Source organism: Talpa europaea (genome assembly GCF_964194135.1).
Source record: "Talpa europaea genome assembly, chromosome: 12".
Lineage (NCBI taxonomy): Eukaryota > Metazoa > Chordata > Mammalia > Eulipotyphla > Talpidae > Talpa > Talpa europaea.
The window spans coordinates 102,653,727-102,675,335 of NC_140079.1; the positions used below are offsets into that span (position 1 = coordinate 102,653,727).

The 21,609-nt window shown below is 53.8% G+C and overlaps 1 protein-coding gene across 1 annotated transcript; it reads left to right on the top strand.

Annotated features, from left to right (window-relative positions):
• Window positions 1-879: 879 nt before the first annotated feature.
• On the top strand, window positions 880-20,566 carry MEIOB (meiosis specific with OB-fold; the record flags this gene model as incomplete). The annotated part of the gene is made up of 13 exons (XM_084250273.1): window positions 880-951; window positions 2,697-2,754; window positions 4,837-4,968; window positions 7,632-7,704; window positions 10,043-10,238; window positions 12,209-12,309; window positions 13,044-13,096; window positions 13,186-13,281; window positions 14,990-15,091; window positions 16,898-17,051; window positions 18,560-18,743; window positions 19,309-19,395; window positions 20,444-20,566. The coding sequence occupies exons 1-13, from the start codon at window positions 883-885 to the stop codon at window positions 20,564-20,566; spliced, it is 1,428 nt and encodes a 475-aa protein (XP_084106399.1). The 5' UTR covers window positions 880-882.
• Between the last annotated feature and the right edge of the window lie 1,043 nt (window positions 20,567-21,609).

Genomic DNA, 21,609 nt, shown 5'->3' on the forward strand with positions numbered 1-21,609 from the left:
GGCCCACGCATCCCCGCGCGACGGGCGCCCGCGTGCACTCCCGGAGGCATTTGCAATAGCATTTTGCTTTTTTTCTTTTTAGGTAAATACACGCGAATAAACACTTCACTTCACAAACGTCCGGCTGAATCATCCCTCGTCCGGAGCTCTCCACTTACAGGGCGCGCAAACATCGCTAAAGGATACATATTTTTGGACAGTGAGTTAAAAATCGAAACCTAACTGTCCCTGGAACTGCAGACAGCCGTCCGGGGACTGGGGCAGGGCTGGGGGGGCCTTGGCAGCGCGTGTGGTGCGGGGACGTGTCCGGAGCGCTGTGAGTCTGGACCTCCGAATCACGTAGTGTTGTAAGCTAGTGTCAGCTCAACAACATCTTCCATATAAAAAAATAATAAAGTATTTGAAACAAAAACCCTAAAAAGGGCATTTTGAAGAATGTTTTTTAAAATATTTATTTATGCGTACAAGAGCTGGTGCACAGGCCAGAGATGCGGGCGGGTGAGAGGATTCACCAGAGACAGAGTGGGGAGCAGAACAAGCAGATCCACTGAGATACACTGCTGAGGGGAGCAGCAGGGAGACAGGAGAGGTCTGCTGCGCCATGTGGGAATCTCCCTGACCGGGGATCGAACTCGTGCTGCAGAGGCTGGGGACAGCCTCATAGTGCTGAGACTTAGCCCCTGCACCACCAGGGAGGCCCCTTCCTTGAAGGATGTTTTTCACAGGTTGGATCTGTATTAACTGATGATTCACTGTTGTTATAAAAACTTTGCCCAAGAATAAGTGTTTCCTAAATTATTTTGATCTTGAATTTTCTCATGGTTTATTTCAGATATGTAATTTATACATCTAAATTATATTTTCTACAATGCAGATAAAAGAATGGCAAACTCCCTTGCATCAAAGACCTTCACTGCACTGTCAGACCTGCATCCAAATATGGCTAATGTGGTAGGTCTCGATGATATGGCGGTTTGTTCTCTCCTGGAACTTTATGCCGTGATATTTCAGTCAGCATTATTGGTCTATTTGATGTACATGTATGTGTGACTGACAGGTATCACATACTCATGACATAATTTCTCTTTTTATCTACAGAGTAGGAGATGTAGGGATGACTAGTAAAACAGCGATTGTTCAAAATCATCAAATTTTTTGATATAATTTTAATTAAATACTCAGTAACTGCTCAAATGTAGCACCGTGAAATGAAAACATTTTTGTTCAGCAGCATGTGTTCTGTATGCAAACTATCCATGTTAGAGAGTTGAATACTTGTGCAGTTTTACGGCATAAAGATACACAAGTGTGTTTCTGAAACGATGATGTGAGATTCATTTTGGGGACAGGGAGAATTCAGTAATTTCAAATATGCCAAGACTGTTATTTATGTGAAAGCAATCTCGGTGGAATTATCTTCTAAGGCGAAGGAATTACTGGGCAGTGTGACCACGGCCCTTAATTCTGTGCCCCTGAGCAGTCTGCTGTTCATACCTGATGCCTGGAAATCAGATTTCCTAAAATGGGTTAAGTTTACATGTAACTTTATTTTTTCCTCATTTTATTTTTACATGTAACTTTAATAATCTGCAATTTAAAGTCTGTCAATGTTAAAAAGTTATTGCTGTTGTATTTGTTAGATGTTTCTTGAGTCAGAAAGTTTAACTCAACATTTCCACTAGTTGTGTTTTTCTGACAAAATCCAGTGAGCTCTGCATGCACATGGGATGCAAAACAATTAGGAGTCTCACTGTGGCCAGACCAACAGCTCAGCTGGGAGCGGCAGTTTTAGAGACCTTCTGGATTTACTTTTTTTTGTTTAAGATTTATTTATTTATGCATGCAAGAACTGGGATACAGGCCAGAGGTGCAGGGGGTAAGAGGACTCACCAGAGACAGAGTGGGGAGCAGAACAGGCAGATTGACTGAAATCCACTGCTGAGGGGAGCAGTGGGGAGACAGGAGTGGTCTGCTGCACCCTGTGGGTTGCTCCCTGGCCAGCCGGGGGATTGAACTTGTGTTGCAGAGGCTGCAGACAGCTTCATAGGCTTCATCTTAACCCCTTGCGCCACCAGGGAGGCCCCTAGCTAGGATTAGTAATAGAAGTTTATTCTTTCAGAAAAAGGTAGTTATTTTTATTTCTTAAAACACGTCTTTAATATTTAATTTTTCTTTCACAGTCACTAAAGAGAACATTAAAATTTTTGAGGGAGATGATACAGATTTAGGACTTGAGAGCTCAGATTATTTAGCAATAACACACAAATTTTGTTACACTATATATTACTACCCAGCATGTTTGGATTAAGAAGCTAAGCAATTTTATGTGGATTCTTAGAAAACCCTAGATAAAAAGAAAGCTTTGAGGATGGTGCAAATTAAATTGTGTGATACCTGTGCTTTGCATATGGCGGGCAGGACTGATGGCCCAGGGCAGTTTCTGTGCGCCAGCTAGTGGCTGACAGCAGCAGAGGCAGGAAGCGTGGGTGAGACAGCAGTTAGCTGTCACTATCTTGTACTATTCCTTGTGGAAGTGAACTTTAATAAGGTCTTTTAGATGTTTCTCTGGAATTAATAAATTTAAATGGTTTCTAGTCAAAAATGTTGTTAGAGCCAGTACAATATATCAAGTCATGAAATTAAATGTATCATCTACATCTGTGTTTAATATCTTCTATAACCTTTTTGTTTTTCAGAAAATAATCGGTATAGTTATTGGGAAAACAGATGTCAAAGGCTTTCCAGACAGAAAAAGCTGAGTTATATTTAAGTCTTCGCTTCCCTTTTCATCAGCTGCGGCTTATGACTACAGCAAACTATATTCAAGTGACTAAAAACCTTGTGCCTGTTTTTAAGAGCAATGACCACGCTGTCTATTGTTTGGTAAAGTGCTTGACTCAAGGCCATATGTGAGGCTAGTAAGGTCTTTTTTTTCTGATTTTCTTGATGTTTCTCAAACATAATTTTAAAGGCTTTTTTGTATAGAGTAGGGAAATTATAGCTGAGTGCCCAAGGGCTGCACTTACAGCTAGATTGACTGGGCTTGTCAGTGCTGAGAGATCTGCGATCTGTGTGTAGCTGTGACGTTGGGCTAAATAAAGCTCCTACGTGGCAGTGTCAGGTCCCTGGGATCCATGGGAGAAATTCCGTTGTCACTGTCACTCTCAGCCTGAGAGTGTATGTACACCCGAGTCTTCTCCGCTGAGGCTGAGAGTGACAGGAGGAAGGGCTCGCAGCAGGGATGTGGCCCACGCCCTCGCAGCGGTGCCTATGTTGACTCAAACAAGCAGAAAATTTAGTGAAGAGAAATACAGTTAACTCTAGCTTAGTAGTTCTTATCACGGTGCTTGAGTTCCGCAAGAGTTTTAGGACTGTGGAAACATAATCTAAGACTAAAATTGGCATTAAAAAATCAACTCATCTTCAAGCTTTTGAAGTTGACATGTAAAGACACCAGGTAGAAGCCAACACTGCCATTTAAAATTTGGGTGCTTTTTATGGAGGCCACGGTATGCCTGCTTCTCCACACCTGGTGGGTCAGAGTTGGAACCCGGCCAGCTAGCCAATAGTTTCAGCACAGAAAGTCATCATTTTAATTCTTTTTTAAAGATTTATTTCTACATACAAGAGCTGGGGTATAGGCTAGGGTTGTTGGGGGTGAGAGGATTCACCAGAGATAGAGTGGGGAGCTGAACAGGCAGACTGACTGAAACATACTGCTGAGGGGAGCAGGGGGTGCGACAGAAGTCTGCTGCGCCCTGTGGGTATCTCCCTGGCCGGCCGGGGATGGAACTTGTGCTGCAGTGGCTGCGGACAGCTTCATAGGTTGCGTCTTAACCCCTTGCGCCACCAGGGAGGCCCCATTTTAATTCTTGAGTAATCTAGTTGTGTTGTTTGACTCACGGTATAGTGATAGGTACCTTTATTTTAAAATTATTTACCATGAATTTTCTGTTATTATTTTTGAGATAAAGAGCAAAAATGCCATTTTTGGCTCATATTTGTTTGTATCTTCACTTTACTTCATAATTAATTAGACTAGAATTCCTATTTGAATAGTTTGAGAAAATCTGTGTATCTCTTTTCTAAAGTCTACCGGAAATAATTTAAAACCCACGAATTAGAAAAAAGTTAATATTAGAATATTTGCTCAGTTTACAACAATAAGGGTAGGGGACCACTTCTGCATTATTGGCTACTTGATGATTATGTATGTAGCATTCCTTGCTTAGAGAAGTGATGCCTACTTCTAGAAACATCGCACATATAGTATGTTAATGTTTTCGTGAAAAATTCAAGTAGTCTGGAAGGTCATTGAGTTGAAAAGTGAAATTCTTCATTCAAACCCCAGCCCTCCCCAACCCCATCCTTTCCCCAAAGGCAGCTCTAACAGCAGCTTGATGGGTAGCTATAATTTTTATGTCTGTGTTAGGTTGTATTACTTTTTTAATTATCAAGTGATAAAACGAACTTGGGCTTAAAAGTGTGCTCGCTGGCCCTAGTGGTGATACTTAGCGCTGCACCTGTTCTGAAACAGCCGGGATCTGCAGGCCGACCCAGGGAGGACCAGGGCGGGGAGAGGACGGAGAGTCTAAGCTAGCTGATGCTTCCGGCCCGCGCCCCTTTTCCTGCAGCTGCACAGGCAGGAGAGGAGGGGACAGAGGCGTCAGGGGGGCGAGTTGCCTTTGAAATTTGAAATTCATGACAGCATGACAGTATAGAATTTATATCTGAATTATATTTTATACCATGTGTTTATCACCGTGATAATCATAGAACTTCAAAACGGAAATGAAACTTTTCATTTGAAAAATAAAATCATTGGTTTTCCCTCAGATATTGGCTCAGAAAGGTACACTTTCAGTTTCACCATCCGGGACTCACCCGCCCACTTCATAAATGTGACGTCCTGGGGCGCCGGAGATTACATCAGATCCCTGTCTGACAGCTTCAGGGTCGGCGAGTGTGGTAAGCTGCTGCGGGCCTTAAGCTCCGATGCTGGCGTTATCCTTGTGACCTGCTTGTGGCGACTACACTCGAGGGGACACGCTGAAGTAAGACCCAGCTCCTGCTCCTCACGAGCCTTGTTGGGGAAATGGCCGGCGGCGCGGCATGCCGGCAGCAGTCAGCGTTTCACTCGAAACCTGCAGATGTGGTAGTCGCGTATTTTCACGGGGTCGCTTTTAGTCTTGGGCTTATTTCACGCCTCAGCGTGGGCCGATCCTTGCTGCTATCGTAGTTTATCCTTCCGTGGACATAATAGGACTTCGAGGTAGGTTTGGGTAAAAGATGATATTGGGACCGACCTTTGAGAGTTCCTCTTTGGCTTTTCTGAAGTGGCAGAGGGACTTGAAAGAGAAATCCGATCAAAGGTTCAAGCAAGGAACACTTAGTTGTGGGTCACAGCACAGGAGAAGGTGTAGCTGCCCTGAGCCACACTCAGGCCTGAGGGCAGGGGTCCTGGGATACGGGGTGCCAGCAGGGTGGGGGCACAGGCAGCTGGCTGGCCGGGGTTACCAGGTTTCCTCAGTAACAGGAAGGGAAGGGCGTCCTTTAACAGTGTGTGGATTTTTATTAGATTTTAAGAAATTTTACCTTTACTTTAAACATCAAATCTTTTTGCATCCTCTACGTAGCCCACGCCCCTGTAGCTCAGGGCAGAGTAATAAAATAGCAAGGATTTCCACGGCAGGCAGACAGGTCTGGACCCAAGTCCTAGTTCCAACGTTTATTTTCATTGTGGCTTTGAGAAAGTTTCTTAACCGGCCAGGCCCCTGCCGAGCCCACTTCTCACAGTAGGCGGCGGTGCTGGCCTGGCGCAGGGAGGAGCACGCGTCGCGGGTGTGCTGTCTTCCAGGCAGGGCCAAGAAGGGAAAACCTACACGGGAGCTTCGCTTGTGTCGCTGACTTCCAGGGCGCAGGGGCTGTGTCCAGCCAAGTAACCAGCCTGGAGCATGGGGACGAAGCGGGCGGCTGCTCCCGGCCCAGCGTGGTAGGAATGTTGCTGGGCTCGGGAATCACGTCCACCAGAGCTGACGTCGGCCTGGGCACCGCCGCCCGCTGCTCGCTGCTGGCTGTCCTGCGTGCAGATGCCACTTTAACTGCAGGCTCCATGCGTGCAGATGGGACCATTACAGACTTTGGTTTTTTTCCCATAACATTGTCCTTAACAATTTTTGTTTGTTTTTATTTTTTTAATTTTATTATTTTTGCATAGAAGAACTGGGGTACAGGCCAGGGATGCGGGGGGTGAGAAGACTCACCAGAGACAGAGTGGGGAGCAGAACAGGCCGGTCCACTGGAATGCACTGCTGAGGGGAGCAAGGGGGAGAAAGGAGAGGTCTGCTGCACCCTGTGGGTAGCTCCCTGGAGGGGGATCGAACTCAGGCTCTAGAGGTGATAGCACTGAGACCTAACCCCTAGGCCACCAGGGAGGCCCCCCCATTACAGACTTTTAAACCAGAACGATTCCATTTCTAGCTCTGCGGCTCTGTACATGGATAACCCACAGCTGGTCAGTAGCCTTTGTGGGCTTCAGAGTCTTCCTTTGAAAGGGGCACTCGTGGGCCTCCCTGGGGGCACAGGGGTCAGTCTCAGCACTGTGAAGCTCTTGCCAGCCACTGCGGCCTGAGTGCCATCCCCGGCCAGGAAGTTACCCACAGGGCGCGGCAGACCTCTCCTGTCTCCCCACTGCCACCGCAGCGGTATGTCTCAGTGGATCTGCCTGTTCTGCTCCCCACTCTGCCTCTGGTGAATCCTTTCACCCCCCGCCCCCACACCTCTGGCCTTCACCCCAGCTCCTGTATGCATAAATCAATCAATCTGAAAAGGGTACTCGTGAGCCTCTGTGTGAGGAACTAACAAATGACAACATTGAAAGGCCCAGCTTTGACCACAAGGAAATGGAGACCCCGAAGTGCTAAGCTTCGGAGCTGCAGGCAGGACCCGGGCTCGGGTTCTGCCTCGCACGGAGCTTGTCCACTCCTGTAATCATGGAGAGGGCCAATTGAGGTCACGTGAGGGGCTGAGCTCCAGCTGGACCCACCTCTTTTGCTTTATGCAGGGGCATGTTATAACCAAATCGAATGTGCAGTGTTTGCCATCGGTCGGGTAATATTACTACCGCTCGTCTTGGGGTTTAAGCACAAAGCGTGAGAACTGTCACCTGGGGTCACAAGGATTTCCTACCCTGGGACTTCATTTCTCAGGGTCATCAGGAAATAATTGTGGAGGACAGAGAACAGCAACTCAGAAGGTAGAAATAGCATTATAATGTTCTTTTTTTAAAAAAAGATTTATGTATTTATGCATACAGGAGCTAGGGTACAGGCCAGAGATGTGGGGGGTGAGAGAATCCACCAGAGACAGAGCGGGGAGCAGAACAGGTGGACTGAAATACACTGCTGCGGGGAGCAGCGGAGAGACAGGAGAGGTCTGCTGCGCCATGTGGGTTTCTCCCCGGCCGGCCAGGGATGGAACTCATGCTGCAGAGGCTGCGGATTGCTTCAGAGTGCAGTGCTTAACTCCTTGCGCCAGCAGGGAGGCCATATAATGTTCATCTTTACGTACACTTATTTGTCATTTACCCTGTTGCTATTTTGAAATCTCGTCATGCTCTCCCTCTATTTTAGTGACAATTGAAAATCCCCTGATCCAAAGAAAGGAGCTAGAAAGGGAAGAAAAATTCAGCCCGGCCACCCCGAGGTAAGTACCAGCGCAGCAGCCTTCGTGCCGTTTTGTATCGGGGTTGCTCTACAACATTAGGAGCGTGCCCTGGAGCCCCGTGGCCCTCAGAGTCGTAAGCCCTGTGGGAGGGACTGGGCTCTGTGCCCCTCCTGGGGTGGGGCTGCATGAGCTCAAAGGCATCTCTGGCTGAGGCATCTTGGGAGATGGAAGCTGGTGAAGGGCTCTGGGTGCGGCGCCGCAGCCGCCCTGGCGTCCACCTGCACCCACTGTCACCTCCCCTCTCATAATGTTGTAGAGCAACCCCGATACAAAACGGGGTGCCTGACTGTGGGTCCTCACCCACGCGCTTAAAAGGACTTATCAATGCTCTACTGCAGGCACACGCGAAAGGTTAATAAAAAAGGTTTATTGACAAGGGAAGGGGAAAGGAGGAAATGTACAGCGCTGGGAGAAAAGTGGGAGACAAAGTTTTAAATGCGTCCTACCCGATCCGCCAATCAGGAATCCCAAAATGGCGCTCTCAGAGTTGGCCGCCAGCCAGGAGCGGTGAAGCCAGGAGGCGAGCAATCGCGAGCCAGAGAGACCCCAAGGCCCACGTGTTTGGTTTTTATACCCAACCTGGCTGCTTAACGCCACCCTCAGGTCCCAGCCACCCTCCCTTTGGTGGTGAGGGGATTTGTCTTTCCCAGTGTCCTGATGGCTTTAGTCTGGAGTGGGGGTGGGGTCCACAAAGCCTGTATGGGATTAACTCAGGACAGCCTTTCCCCCTAACAATTACAGCATCCCCCAGGCCTCGCCCTCGCACTGCACAGAGCTTCCTTGCCCTTTCTGAACGCCCCGGGCTCCTCTGCACTAGGAGCCTTTGCCCTTTAATTCCCTCCTCATAGAACAACCTTCTCGCACCTGCTCTGAGTCCTGGTGTGCAGGGGCCAGCCAGGCGCAGGGCAGGGCCAGGAGGCTTGGGTGGCGGCCAAGAACCCACCCCTTCGCAAGTGTCCACACGCTCCTCCCTCTCTGGCGCTCTCCCCCTCAGTCTGTCTTCCAGGGGTCTCGGCACAATAGCGCCCTTTAACCCCTCGGGCACGCGCCGTGCTCTCTGGGCCCAGGTGTCCGTAACCACGGGCGCGTGCCCTGTGCCCATGCCTCTCGACCCTGGGCAGCCGCGCAACTTAGGAGGGCGAGCCCGCAGGCGACAGCCGTGGAGGCCAGCGGCTGGAGGACGCACCGAAGCCGGACCCGCACCGAAGCCGTTCACCTGGCAGTTGGCCTGTCCCTTCTCGTGGGGGCACCTTCACGGGCCTCTGGTCTCCTCTGCCGCGGCGTCCTCCCGGCCCACCGTGGGCTGGCCTGTGCTGTTGCGGCCACGGCCTGCGCCAACCATGTGTTCGCGTCACTGTCCTTGCGCGTCTCCCCTCCCGCTGTGAGCGCCTCGAGGCCACGGGACTGCCTTCTCCACCCCACCTGCGCCTCCCGGGCCGGCTCAGCTCCTGTTTGTTGGGTGAGGCAGGGGGAGGACTTTCTTGGCAGAGGGCACAAGCATGAAACCCCGCAGCCTCGGATAGTCAGGTTGGACAGCGCAGAGCAGGTTGGACCACTCGACGCTGTTGATGTCAGCGCACAGCCTGGCTGTGAGAGACGCTGGCACTGGGCAAGGGCAGGCCCAAAGGGAGGAGCTAGAAAGAGCCGCAGAGACACTTCCCAGCTCTGCCTGGCACACTGACTGTACCCTTTGGTGATGGCCAACCCACCACCAGAAGGCCTTTGCGCTGGGCAACAATCTACCCCGGCTGTGGTTTAGGGAGCTCCCTCTGGCTCTGTGAGGGGGTGCGCCGTAGGGTGCAGGGGACAAGGCAGTAGTTGGGTTGACACGTGAGAGGCGAACACTGAAAGCAGCAGGAGGGAAGAAGTAAGAACAGAGCCGGGAGTAGAAGACCGGTTAGGGCTCAGGGGGCCTGGGAGTTGACTGGCTAGTGGGGGCAGAGCACCCCAGTTCAGAGCGTCAGCATCGCACGCCTGCTCCAGCACTGGGAAGTGAGTAAAACATCGGCAAGGCGTCATGATGGAAGCAGCCCCCCCACACTTCAGGGTGCTTCTATGCCCCGGCTTGACCCAGAGGGGCCTGGGCCAGAGCAGACAGCCGGCACGCCCAGAGCCCAGCACAGGCCGCACGCGAGGGTTTCTTCATGAAAATGCTTGCTGGGCAAAAAAACCATTTTTCAACATTCCTACGAATAAAAACAGTGTAAATTTTCTAAATGGAATCTAAATTACAACCAACAAACATGAATGTGTCATCTGGGATTGTTTTCCTACTGGAAAATCATTGGATGCTTTTTGGTGTGCCCTTTCCATTTAGCGACTATAAACTCTCGCTCAGTGAGAATCACTCCAAGATGGAAGTTTGTTCCAGCTACGAAGTGGACCCGCAGCTGCTGTCTCTCATACACTTGCCTGTCAAAGAGCCCCGCGACCACTACTCGCTGGGCGACATCGTCGCGAACGGACGCAGCCTGGACGGGAGAATCATCAACGTGCTTGCGGCTGTGAGGGCGGTAAGTGAAAGCCCAGAACGCCGAGTGCGGTGAGGCGGGGGACACTAGTGCTTAATTTGTGTTTGGAAAACAGTAACTAGTCGGGGTCTGGGCTGTCCCCCCCCCCCTCCCCGTCTGGGCCGGTGGGGTGGTTCCGTTCAGAAAGCGGTCCCATCTCTCTTTGAAGAGAGAGCACCTCTCTTCAGTGAGCTGCAAGCAAATTGCATTTGAATGCCGCGCAGCAGGACCTTCCGGCCCAGCTCAGCATGAGGCCAGCAGGGAGGGCCACTGGTTGGCCGGGGAATCCCCGGCCTATGGAGTCCCGAGAGGCCCAGCTCTGTGCCCACCTTTCCGCAGTGACCTGAGAAGCAGGGAGGCGGCCCGAGTTGTGCTGGGAGGGGCCACCGCGGGCACTCAGCTGCGCCAGCCGTGGGGCCGCAAGGGTGTTTGTCACAGATTTAAAGGCAGACCTTGAAAGTGAAGTGTCCCCGAATAAAGTACATGAGACATTTGACGGACAAGACGCCCGCCCCTCGGGTTGTGGAGCAACAGTCATCGAAGATTAAGGAAACAGAAAGGAATAGACCGAGATCCTGCTCTCACCAGTGCGAACCAGCACTGGGCGCTGCTGGGCGGGTGAGGAGCCACCACGCAGGCACGACAGGTGGGGACGGGCGGCCACGCCCGCCCGCGTCCGCTGCCCCTGGAGCACTCTGGCTGGGCGAGGAGCACGAGGCCCTCTGCAGCAGCGCCGGCCTGGGCGAAGTCTCTGGGCCCTGCGGGGTTGGGCGTCCTGGAAGCCACGATCCTGTTACAGGGCAGCCCCGATATAAAATGGGCGGCCTGACTGCGGATCCTCACCCGCGCGTCAAGGGGACTTGTGAATGCTAAACTGCAGGCGCGCACAAAAGGTTGATGAGAGGTTCATTGACGAGGGAAAGGGAAGTGGGAAATGACTAACTCAGGGAGAAAAAGAGGGAGATAAGCTCGTAAATGCATCCTACCCGCTCCACTGACCTGGAATCCCAATGATCCGCTGAGCTGGCGGTAAAACCTAGCACGGCTCGTGGCCAAGGGGGTGACACCCCCCTCCCCTGTCACAGGGCCTGTTAAATACTCAAACCTAGAGCCTGGCTGCTTAACTCCGCACTCAGGCCCTCGCAACCCTCCCTTTGGGGATCGTGGGATTTGTAGTTCCCCAGTGTCGTGGGGGTGGAGTCTGCACAGCCTGTATGGAATTTGCTCAGGACATCCTTACCCCCAACACTCCGGCCCCCAGGTTCCCGTGATTCTAGAATAACGCCGGACTCCTTCTCCTGCAGCTTCCTCACACTATGGGCTGGCGGGTCTCTCGCCCTTCGGCTGCCCTTCCCTGCTGTCCGCTGGGAGTCTCTCTTGGGCTCCTTCCCGTGGGACTCAGCCTTGCCTGTGGGTCCAGTGGTGGCCCGGGCGGTCAGCCAGCTGCTGGTGCTGGGGCCGTTGCTCTGCGGCCCAGGGGTGCAGGCTGTTCCCATGTAAGGTCCCTGGGGAGCGGGCCCTGCGTTCCCAGCCGCCTCAGTGACCCTCTGCCTGCACGTGCGTGGGCTGGGCGTGTCAGGCTCTGCAGTGCGCCCCTCACCTGCCACTGGCATCCTGAAGAAGGCGGCAAAGGAGGTGTCCGTGTCCCTGTGGGCTAGCAGGGAGGCCAGCGCCGCCCCACGCCCTCTCTGTGGTTCCTGCACCGAGCCACGGTGCACTCCCCCCCGCCCCCACCTGCTGACACTGAGACTTGCCCGGGCCACCCGGTGGGCCGTGAAGGGCCGCAGTGGTAGCTGACAGCGCGCCTGCACCCCTCGCCGTGGATCACCAGCTGCGGGTCCCGCGCTTTGATGTCCCGTGGCTGGTGTTTCTGATTTGCTGCTTGGAAGGCAAACAGGAGGATTTGCAGCAACACGCAGGTTAGGACCTCCGTGGCTGCAAGTGGGGAACGGGCCTCTCCTTGCGTTTCTCAGGTCGGGGAACCCAAGTCCTTCACGACCTCAGACCGGAGAAAGGGCCGGCGCTGCGAAGTGAGGCTCTACGACGAGACGGAGCCGTCCTTCACCATGATGTGGTACTGCCGCGCCCCGGGCCCTGCGCTCCTGCTGCCGCCCGGTGGGGTCCTCTCAGGGGCCAGCGATGGGGGGATGGTGTTGAGAAAATGAACCCCGCTCTTGTGGATGGGGTGGGTGCGTCCCTTGTGCGGGACCCGGGGTGGCGTGGGGTCGCGTTGGAGGCCCCCTCTACTGGGCTATTGTGCGCTGTTTACAGCAAGTGGTGCTTGTTCCTCCCACTGTTCATGGGGAGACAGGCCTGCGCCTCCTCGGCAGTGAGTGCCCAAGGGCCGGGCTGGGAAGGTGGCAGAGAAGCAGGTGTGGTCACAGGCGGCTCTGAGGCCTTGGTGTGCCGGGGGCGTGCTCCAGACGCTCGGGTGCCAGAGAAGCTCCTCATCTGAAATGGGCCTTCTGCCTGGTCCCCTGGGAGGCGTGTCGTTGTGGGGCCCCCGGGTGGTCTGACTTGCGGTCACTCAGTTCTCACCAGCCTGGAGCGGCCCAGGTGGGGACAAGAGAAAGTCCGGAGTTGCAGGAGACAAGCGGCGTGAGGGGCGTCTGACCTCTGTGGGCAGGCGCTTTGGGAAGCGGGGAGGGGCCTGTGGAGCCCGGGGAGCCGCACCCTGGCTCGCGCCTGGACCAGGTGGGGCCGGGAGCCCAGCCACAGGGACATGCTCTTTGTGGTGGGTAGTGCGGGTCACTACTGTTTTTTCCTCACGTATTTGACTTTTTTGTCACTTCTTTAAAACAAATGCAGCTGGGATAGTGAGTCCATCCTCCTCGCGCAGCGCTGGACGCCTGGACGAACAGGTGCTGCGCTTCACTGATTACGCGCCACAGTTGTCATTTTCCACCCCCACCCCCCAGAATAACTTTACAATGGGTTTCTCCCCAAATAGTAATATTTGCCTCCGATGCAAGAATAAATTTCGACAAGTTTCGGAACTGCATGACGGCAACCGTAATTTCAAAAACCATCATTACAACTGACCCAGGTAAGAGACTTTCCAGAATTATGTTTCCCCTTTGGAATTGATAGTATCTCATATTCCAATGTGTATTTAAGAATAAAAGTGCAGGGCCTCCCCGGTGGTGCAGCAGGTTGAGCGCAGCGCTGAGGAGCTGTCCGCAGCCTCTGCAGCACGAGTTCAATCCCTGGCCAGGGAGCTGCCCACAGGGCACAGCAGATCTCTCCTGTCTCCCCACTGCTCCCCTCAGCAGTATATTTTGGTAGATCTGTCTGTTCTGTTCCCCGCTCTGTCTCTGGAGAGTCCTCTCACCCTCCGGCGCATCTGGCCTGTACCCCAGTTCTTGTATGCATGAATAAATAAATCTTAAATAAATAACACAACTGTAAGGGCCTCCCCGGTGGCGCAGTGGTTGAGCGCTGGGTTGCGAAGCTGCCAGCAGCCTCTGTAGTGCTGAGGGGAGCAGCGGGCGGCTGGAGAGGTCTGCGCGCCATGCGGGACCCTCCTCCGGTGGCCGGGGAGCAGCTGGGGATCGAACCGGCGCCTCCGAGGCCGCGGGCAGCTTCGCAACCCAGTGCTCAACCGCTGTGCCACCGGGGAGGCCCTCAGACTCATTTTAAAAGCATCATTCCTTGTCATGATTTTCTGAAAACATCGATGATATTGGTTGAATAACCTAAATTGTGGACTATTTAAAATATAAATTGTTTCGCTACAGTCAAGAAACGCGCTACCAGGGCGGCGAGAGCACAGTGCCCCGTCGTGGCTTCCTAGCTAAGTTGAGCGCCCCCTGGAATCTGGGCTGGCAGGTGTCGGTTTATTTCACAGCGAAACAAGGCTGTGGGGGTCGCCCTCACGTCCTGGGGGTCCCGGTCTTTGGTCTTCTAATCGTGGCTCTCGCTCTTGGCCAAGCGGCGTCTGCGCTGCAACGGGCTGTAACATGATTTCAGGCCTTGGCGCTATTATGAGGATTTTAAAAGAATTGCCATGAGGGGACACCATCGGAGACCCAGCTTTTAGGCTTTTACACAGTGCGGGCATGGGCGGTGTCTTGGCCCCCTGGGCCCGGGGCGCCTCAGGGCTGGTCACAGGCAGAATGTGCACCGCGCTCCACTCTGGGGTCCGCTCTGGGATCCGCTCTGGGGTCCACCCTGGGGTTGGGTGACCAAACACACTATCCCCACAAACGCAGCTTGTGCCCTTGCAGGGGCAGGTAATAAACAAAGGCAGCACATCCATGAATTGTGAAATATTGGAGAGGAAAGAGAGGAGAATGGTTGGGGTCCAGTGTGCCTCGGGGTACAAGGCAAAGGCCAGGGCCAAGGCCTGGCCAGGTGGCAGAGGAACGAGGCTTTCAAATCACCTTTCTTTTTCCTAATGAGAAACAAATGCCTTTGAAATTCAGAGACACACAAAAGGGTAAAAAGGAAAGCCAAGATCCCTATGATCTCACTGTCCTGTAAGAGTCATTTCTTTGGCATATAGTCTTCCAGTTTTTCATAATTTTTAATTGTAAAGGGTATCAGCCACAAATTTGCAGGCTGCATCTGCGGGTGTGGGCAGAAGCTGTGTGCGTCTCCTGGGCAGCGCAGGGGGGCTTGCCGGTGGAGGCGGTGCCCTCTGCTCTCTGATGTGGTCTCTGTCTCCACTTTTCATCTTTGAAAGAATTTTGGGTTATCTGCAATAATTTTAAAGGTAATAAATTTGCTTTTTACTTAATTATTTCTAATTTAAGATATACCGGAAGCTAACATCCTCTTGAATTTTATAAGAGAAAATAAAGAAGTGAATCCTCTGGATGATGAAATGGACAGTTTTTTGAAAGACTCCATAAATTGTAAGTGACCTTTAAGTATTATTTGAATTTTCAAAAGGACAAAATTTGGGTTTGTTTTATATAGTAAAAGATACAATCATCTTAGCCTATAACTGCTCTATTTCCACTTTTTAAAAAAAGATTTATTTATTCATGTATACAAGAGCCAGGTTTCAGGCCAGATGTGCGGGAGGGTGAGAGGATTCACCAGACAGAGCGGGGAGCAGAACAGGCAGACTGATGAAATCCACTGCTGAGGGGAGCAGCGGCATCTCCTCGGCCGGCCGGGAATCGAACCCGTGCTGCAGAGGCTGCGGATAGCTTCATAGTGCTGCGCGCAACCCGCTGCGCCACAGAGGAGGCCCTGTTTCCACTTTTAAAAAGGTAGTTTAAACTTTTAGAGGTTCAGGTAACCTTTTGCCAATCTGATGGGAGCCAACGCGCCTCCCCAGGCAAACAGTTGTGCCCTCGCGTGGGACGCCACCGAAGGTGTGTTCATGAGCCCAGGTCCATGCAGCCCGGGTGAGACCCTGGAGGCACCTCCCAACATAAATAATGCAAAGTTAAACATTCAGGAAAAGAAAAAAATTAGAGGCATTCTGTGTGCCGCTGTCGGTGGCCTATGCTGTCGATGGCGGGTGCTTGGGAGAGCCAGGAGGAGCACAGGACCCCCCAGGTCACTCCTGTGGCAGTTCTGCCACCTGGGAGCAGGACAGGCCCTCATGGGAGAGGCCCTGATTCATCTCAGAAGAGCAACTTGAATTAAGTATGAAACAAGCGATTCTGCAAGTCACCTTAAATTGTAAAAGGAAACTTTGGTATGTTTTTGGGGGGATATTGAATAGATTTCCTTTCAATAGCAACCACTGATAGAAAAAAATACCACAGCAGCAGAATCTTATCATCTTTTTGCCTATGAGAAAGAACAAACTCGAAGTTGTAGTATTTATCAGAATTAAAGCAAAGGGGCTGTTGTTCCTTGGAAGCTTGCTTGTGAATGCAGGTGGTCTGCAGGGAATGGCATCTCCGCAACGGCCAGAGCCCCCATGGTGCCTGGGCTCTGCCTCCTGCAGGCCTGTCCTGGCACAGCCCCCCAGGCCGTGGGAAGCTCTCCTCCTGGTCAGTACACCTATCAGCCTGTCCCAGACATGTGCTGACTGGCTTTGAAGACTTTTATAGTCACATTTACTCAGAGGCAGCAAGGAGCTGCTGTCTTTTCAAACGTTCAGTATTCCCATGAAAGACCTACAGGGTGAAATTAATATCTCAGGGAAAAGCTATCATCATATATTTTTTTAAAGATTTATTTATTTATGCATACAAGAACTGGAGTGCAGGCCAGAGGTGCGGGGGCGTGGAGGGGTGAGAGGATTCACCAGAGACAGAGTGTGGAGCAGAACAGGCAGACTGACTGAAATCCACTGCTGAGGGGAGCGGCGGGGAGACAGCAGAGGTCTGCTGCGCCATGTGGGTAGCTCCCTGGCCGGGGATCAAACTCGTGCTACAGTGGCTGCTGATAGCTTGATAGCGCCGAGACTAACCCCTTGCGTCACCAGGGAGACCCTTTTACTCCTTTAATGGTGCCCTCTGATGACCAGAATGTCTTCATTTTAATAAAAACTAATTCTCATTCTCTCATAATTTTGCCTTTTTTTTTTTTGCTTTTATGTCCTTTTATATAATTGGTCTTAAATAGCAAATATAATCATTTTTCTGTTACTTAAACGACTGTGTTCTCCTTTGAACTTTGTAGCTTTTCTAGTTGGATCTAGGGCTTTGGAGTTCTTAGGATCTAGGCAGACCGTAACAGTGCCTTTTTATTTTTAGTGACGACAATAGTTGATGTCTACACAATCGAGCAGCTAAAGGCAAAAGTCCTGAAGGACGGAGGAAAATCCCCTCCTTTCTGCGGCATTCTCTTTGCGCACGTCTCCACACTGAACATTGACGACGGGGTCACAAAAGTGGTTCGGAATAGATGGTAAGAGCTAGGCCACTTCTGAGGTCATGAGGAAAAAAACAGTTATTTTTAATAAATTGTATGTTCTTTTAATTGAAGCTTGCCTTTCACGTAGCAGTGGTTTATTTTTGAGATAAATATGGGAATAAATACCTATATTGAAGAATCCATGATAAATTATATAGAGTCAAAGATTATAATTGTCTTTTAAAGTACAATTTAATTGACTGTTGCTGCAATCTTAAAACATAAAGATTTAATGCTGCCAGAAACTTAACTGTGATGACGAACTACTGTCTTATAATGTATCAGAAAATTCTCGTGGCTGTCATGTTGTATAGCAACACAAGTGACAACACGAAAAAACATTATTTTCAGCTGCATGATTTCCAGCCTCTCCTGGGTTAAGTCAATACCTGGTTGCATAAAAATGTAACTTCAGCCCAGAGGCCCGGTGAGAAGCATCTGACAATGCTGTGAGTCTCCCCAGGGATCTGTAGTTCAAACTTTTACGGTGATAGTTCTAGACTGGTGTCGTGATGTAAGAAATGACACAGGGACCCCATGGGCACTTTCCCCAGTCCCCACAGTGGCAACATTTGCAGACCTGTAGGCTCAGTGAGAGCGGGGTGCAGAAGAGAAGGCAGAGCTGTGCAGAGTCAAGAGACGGGTCACAGCTGCAAGACACAGCTGTCCCGGGAGCAGCAATGGCAGGCTCACGTCCAGAGGGCAGGAGGGTGGGGGTGGGAGAGAGCCAAGGCGGCCCCTCCTGAAGCCTCTGCCAAGCGGAGTCAGACTTCCGACCGGACGGAGCCTCCCCAGGAACCTGGAGGACCCGAAGCCACCCTCCCCACCCCACCCCACCATGGCGAGCTCTCCTCTCAGACCCTCCCAGCCTCCCCAAGAGGCCCCTTCTGCAGCCAGAGCTCTCCCCAGCCTCTGCTCCCCCTCCGGGCGTCTGCCTCTCTCCTCTGGGGGTCCATTCTCCAAACCCGCTGTTTCCAAGACCTTGCTGGTGCCAGCAGGAGCCCAATTGGTGCCAGTGGGCGCTCGGGCCTGTTGACCCATTTACGAGACCAGCTCAGGCTTCAGATCCGAAGCAGGAGTGCGTCCAGCCTGCCTCACCCTCCACGCAGGAGCTGGTGACCTGCAGGCCAGCATCAAACTCAACCTGTGAGTCTCCAAAACTGCCACGGGTTTTTCTTTCTCTCCTGTAAGCCCAAACCTGCCATGCTGAGTCGCCATCACACCAGCCGCCCTGGCCAGTCCGGGCTGATGCTGCTGGGCTGGGGGCTGCTGTCACCTGAAAGTGGGGCCGGGCCAGGCAGATGGAGCAGACCCCAGCAGGAGCGCCGTGGCAGGCAGGGCTGTGTATCTGGTTTCAGGGGAACCCCCAGTGCTGACAGGTGCCTTGAGTGACTGTGCCCGGCCCTGCTCGGCACCCGCGGCCCCGGTTGCGTTCATTTGGACTTTGGAGCCCGACTGTGGCTTTGGCCCAGCACATTCATCGCTCCCTCCTGCTCTCCCAGTTCAGGCTGTGGCTGCCTCGTCCAAGAAGCGGCCAGCACCTGCCCAGCTTGCAGCAAAGACTCTCGGGAGCTCAGACCGCTTTTCCTCAGCTTTGATATGCTAGTGGCTCTCACAGACCACACAGGCACCCTCCCCTCCTGCAGCCTCGCGGGCAGTGTGGCCGAGGAGACGCTGGGCTGCACGGTGAGTGACCACAGGCATGTCGCGTTTAGGCCTCTCCAGGTTGCATTCTTGGCGCGAGGAGGGAGGTCATTTTGATGAACATTGAGAAAATGAACAAAGACGTCTGAGAAGCGTCAGTCTCCATCTAAGCACACCTGACTGCACCACGCTTTGCATGTTGGGGGTCACAGATAATATTAACTCTCAGGCCAGTGGTGGAGGCAGCGGCAGAGGGTGAGCCCCACATCTTATGCCGCCAGATGGCGCAGGGTGGGGTCTAGGGGTCGGTGGTTACCCCTAAAGCCTCGAGTTACCTGCCTGGGTGGGCGGAGCCTCTGCCGCAGGAGCAGCAGGTGGGGCTGTGGTCCAGCCTCAGCCAGTGGGGCCAGCGAGGGGGGTGGGGGTGGGGCCGGACAGCGCTCCCCAGGCTGCAGCGCCCTGGGCCGAACTCCCAGCAAGCGCACTGAGCTGTCACCACTCTGAATAAAACTCAGAGCCAATGTAAGTTTCACACGGTGGTCACGACAATTGTCTGTATACACCCAAAAACCTGGAAATACTTATTTGATTTTTTTTTTTTTACCAGGTAAATCAGTTTCTTGAGATGACGGGTGGACAGAAAACGGCACTGAAGTGGCAACTTCTTTTGGAAAGAAGCAAAATTTATTTAAAAGTCAGTGTGTTTTACAGTACTGTGCTCTTCTAGATGTTCAAGTGCAGGGAAAATCCTTGAGTTTGAGCTAATGAGTTAGGGAATTGGCTCGTCTTGCTAATGTCCTATTTCCAGATGTGCAGGGGGCGCCAGCAGTGGGAACAGGGGAGGTCCCAGCCCCTTTCGTGTAGCAGAAGGGGTCACAAGTGACGCCAGGGCAAGCTTCTGCTCAGCCGATCCCAGCAGGGCCCTCCCCCATCGACTTGGCCACTGTCCCCGCAGCCCGGCCAGGTGCTTACTGCCGCCGGCTACCCCGCTAGCTTCTGTCACCCTGACGGTCAGTGAGCTTCCCCAGAGCCCACAGCTCTGAAGGCCAGGCGGGCGCCCTGCTTTCGCAAACAAGAGGAAATGGAGCCGGAGCTGGGGCCGCCCTGCAGCCCCTTCTCTCTCCCTCCGTCCTTCTCCAGGGTCTTCCTTGTGCTTGAGAACATTTCCGGGCCTCGTTACATGGGTTACAGCTGGCGAGGGTTACTGGGCCCGGACTCAGGAGCACGCAGGCCCTCAGCGGCCAGGGCGCCCGCGTCCTCGCTGCAAGAGCTGCCAGGCAGTGGGGAGGTGGGGAGGTGACCCTGGAGCAGCGCTCTGACCCTGAAGCTGGGGTGGGGCATGAGGTGCCCCACTCTGCGGCACCCCTGCCACGTGAGGTGCTGGGGAGTCCCCACCTGTGGGAACGACAGGCATCACTTGTGGGGTGACCGGCGCGGTCCTGCCCTTTGCCCTCTAGCAGGTCACGCTGCGGCCTGGCGGCGATGGGCGCAGCTGGCTTGGGCACCTCGGGCCCCTCTCCCGCATGCTGGGTCTGACACCCCGGCCTTCCTGCCACGGAGAAATGCCACGGAATGTGTTTTTACAAAATCGCTGTCAGAGCCTGGCCTGTGGTGTCTCCTCGGAGCCCCCGGCCAGGAGCGCAGCCGCCCCAGGGAAGGTCTGGACACGGACTCAGGCCTCCCTGCGTCCGGGTGCTCAGCCCCGCCCAGGCTGCCGGTGAGCCGCTGTCTTCTCCCCGCAGTGCTGCCCGGCGCCCAGAGCCCGGGCCGGGCTGAGGATCAGCGTGCTCTCCTGTCGGCGCGCGGACCCCGTCGAGGCCAGCAGGCGCCTGTGTGGGCAAGGAGCGTCCCACCCGTCGCCGTAAACCCCGGCGCGGAGCGGAGCGGAGCAGGGGCTCTAACCGCCCAGGGACATGCGGCGGGTCACTGGGTGGCGGAGAAAAGTGTGTTTCCTTCCAAGGCAGCAAAAATGTTTCTGTGAGCGCCAGGGTCAGCCTCAGCCCTCCTCCCGTGGCCTCCTGCCAGCCGGCGCTCCCCGCGTGCATAAACGTGCCCGCCCTTCCTCACACACGAGAACGGTGCCTCTTCTTGAGCCATTGCTCCTGTTTCGCCGGGAAAGGGTCGGGACCTCCAGCGCGGGTGACCTGGAGGGTGGCGGCGCTCGGCTGCTCCCCGGAACCGGAGGGCGGGGCGCGGGGCCGCTGCTCTCACCCCTGCCGGCTGTGAGGACGGGGCTTGCGACGGCTTGCCTGGGTCCGCGTCTGTGGCGTGAATCACCTGGGAGGAGACAGGCTTCAAAAGCTCCCAATCTGGGAACTTGAAAGCGTGGCCCGCAGCCCCCGAGCCCCAGCCGCCACCACGGTCAGCGCCCGCCAGCCTGGAGACCCGGCCAGCGCAGCTCGTCTGCTCACAACGACCCGAGGGGCAGAGGGTGGTGAGTACACGAGGAAGCCCTAGTGAGGTGACCCCCGTGGGTCCGAGTGTGGTGATAAACACCCCGGGAGGGCCCTGACTGGCTGTGCAAGCGAGGCGCCCTCCCTGCTGGGCCCATATGCGCATCAGGCAGGGTGAGCGGGGAGGATGGGCAGAGCAGCGGGGGTGAGGGCGATGCCCTCCCGCCCAGGAAGTGGAGGGTAGCCTGGGGGAGAGGACTGTGGGACCAGGCGGGAGACAGGCCGCAGGCCATGTGGCGTGCCAGGAGTCCGGTGACGGCTGCAGCAGCTGGTCTGGAGCACCAGGGCCTGGGCTGAGGGCGCCTGAGCCCACGGCCTGGCCTGGTCCCCGCTACAGCGCGCACCCTCATGGCAGAAGGCGGCAGAGTCAGGCACTCCCTGCGGTCTGGTCATGGTTCCGAGGTGGAGGTGACGGGCTGCAGGCACCGGTGGAGGCTGGCCAGGACGCAGGGCCC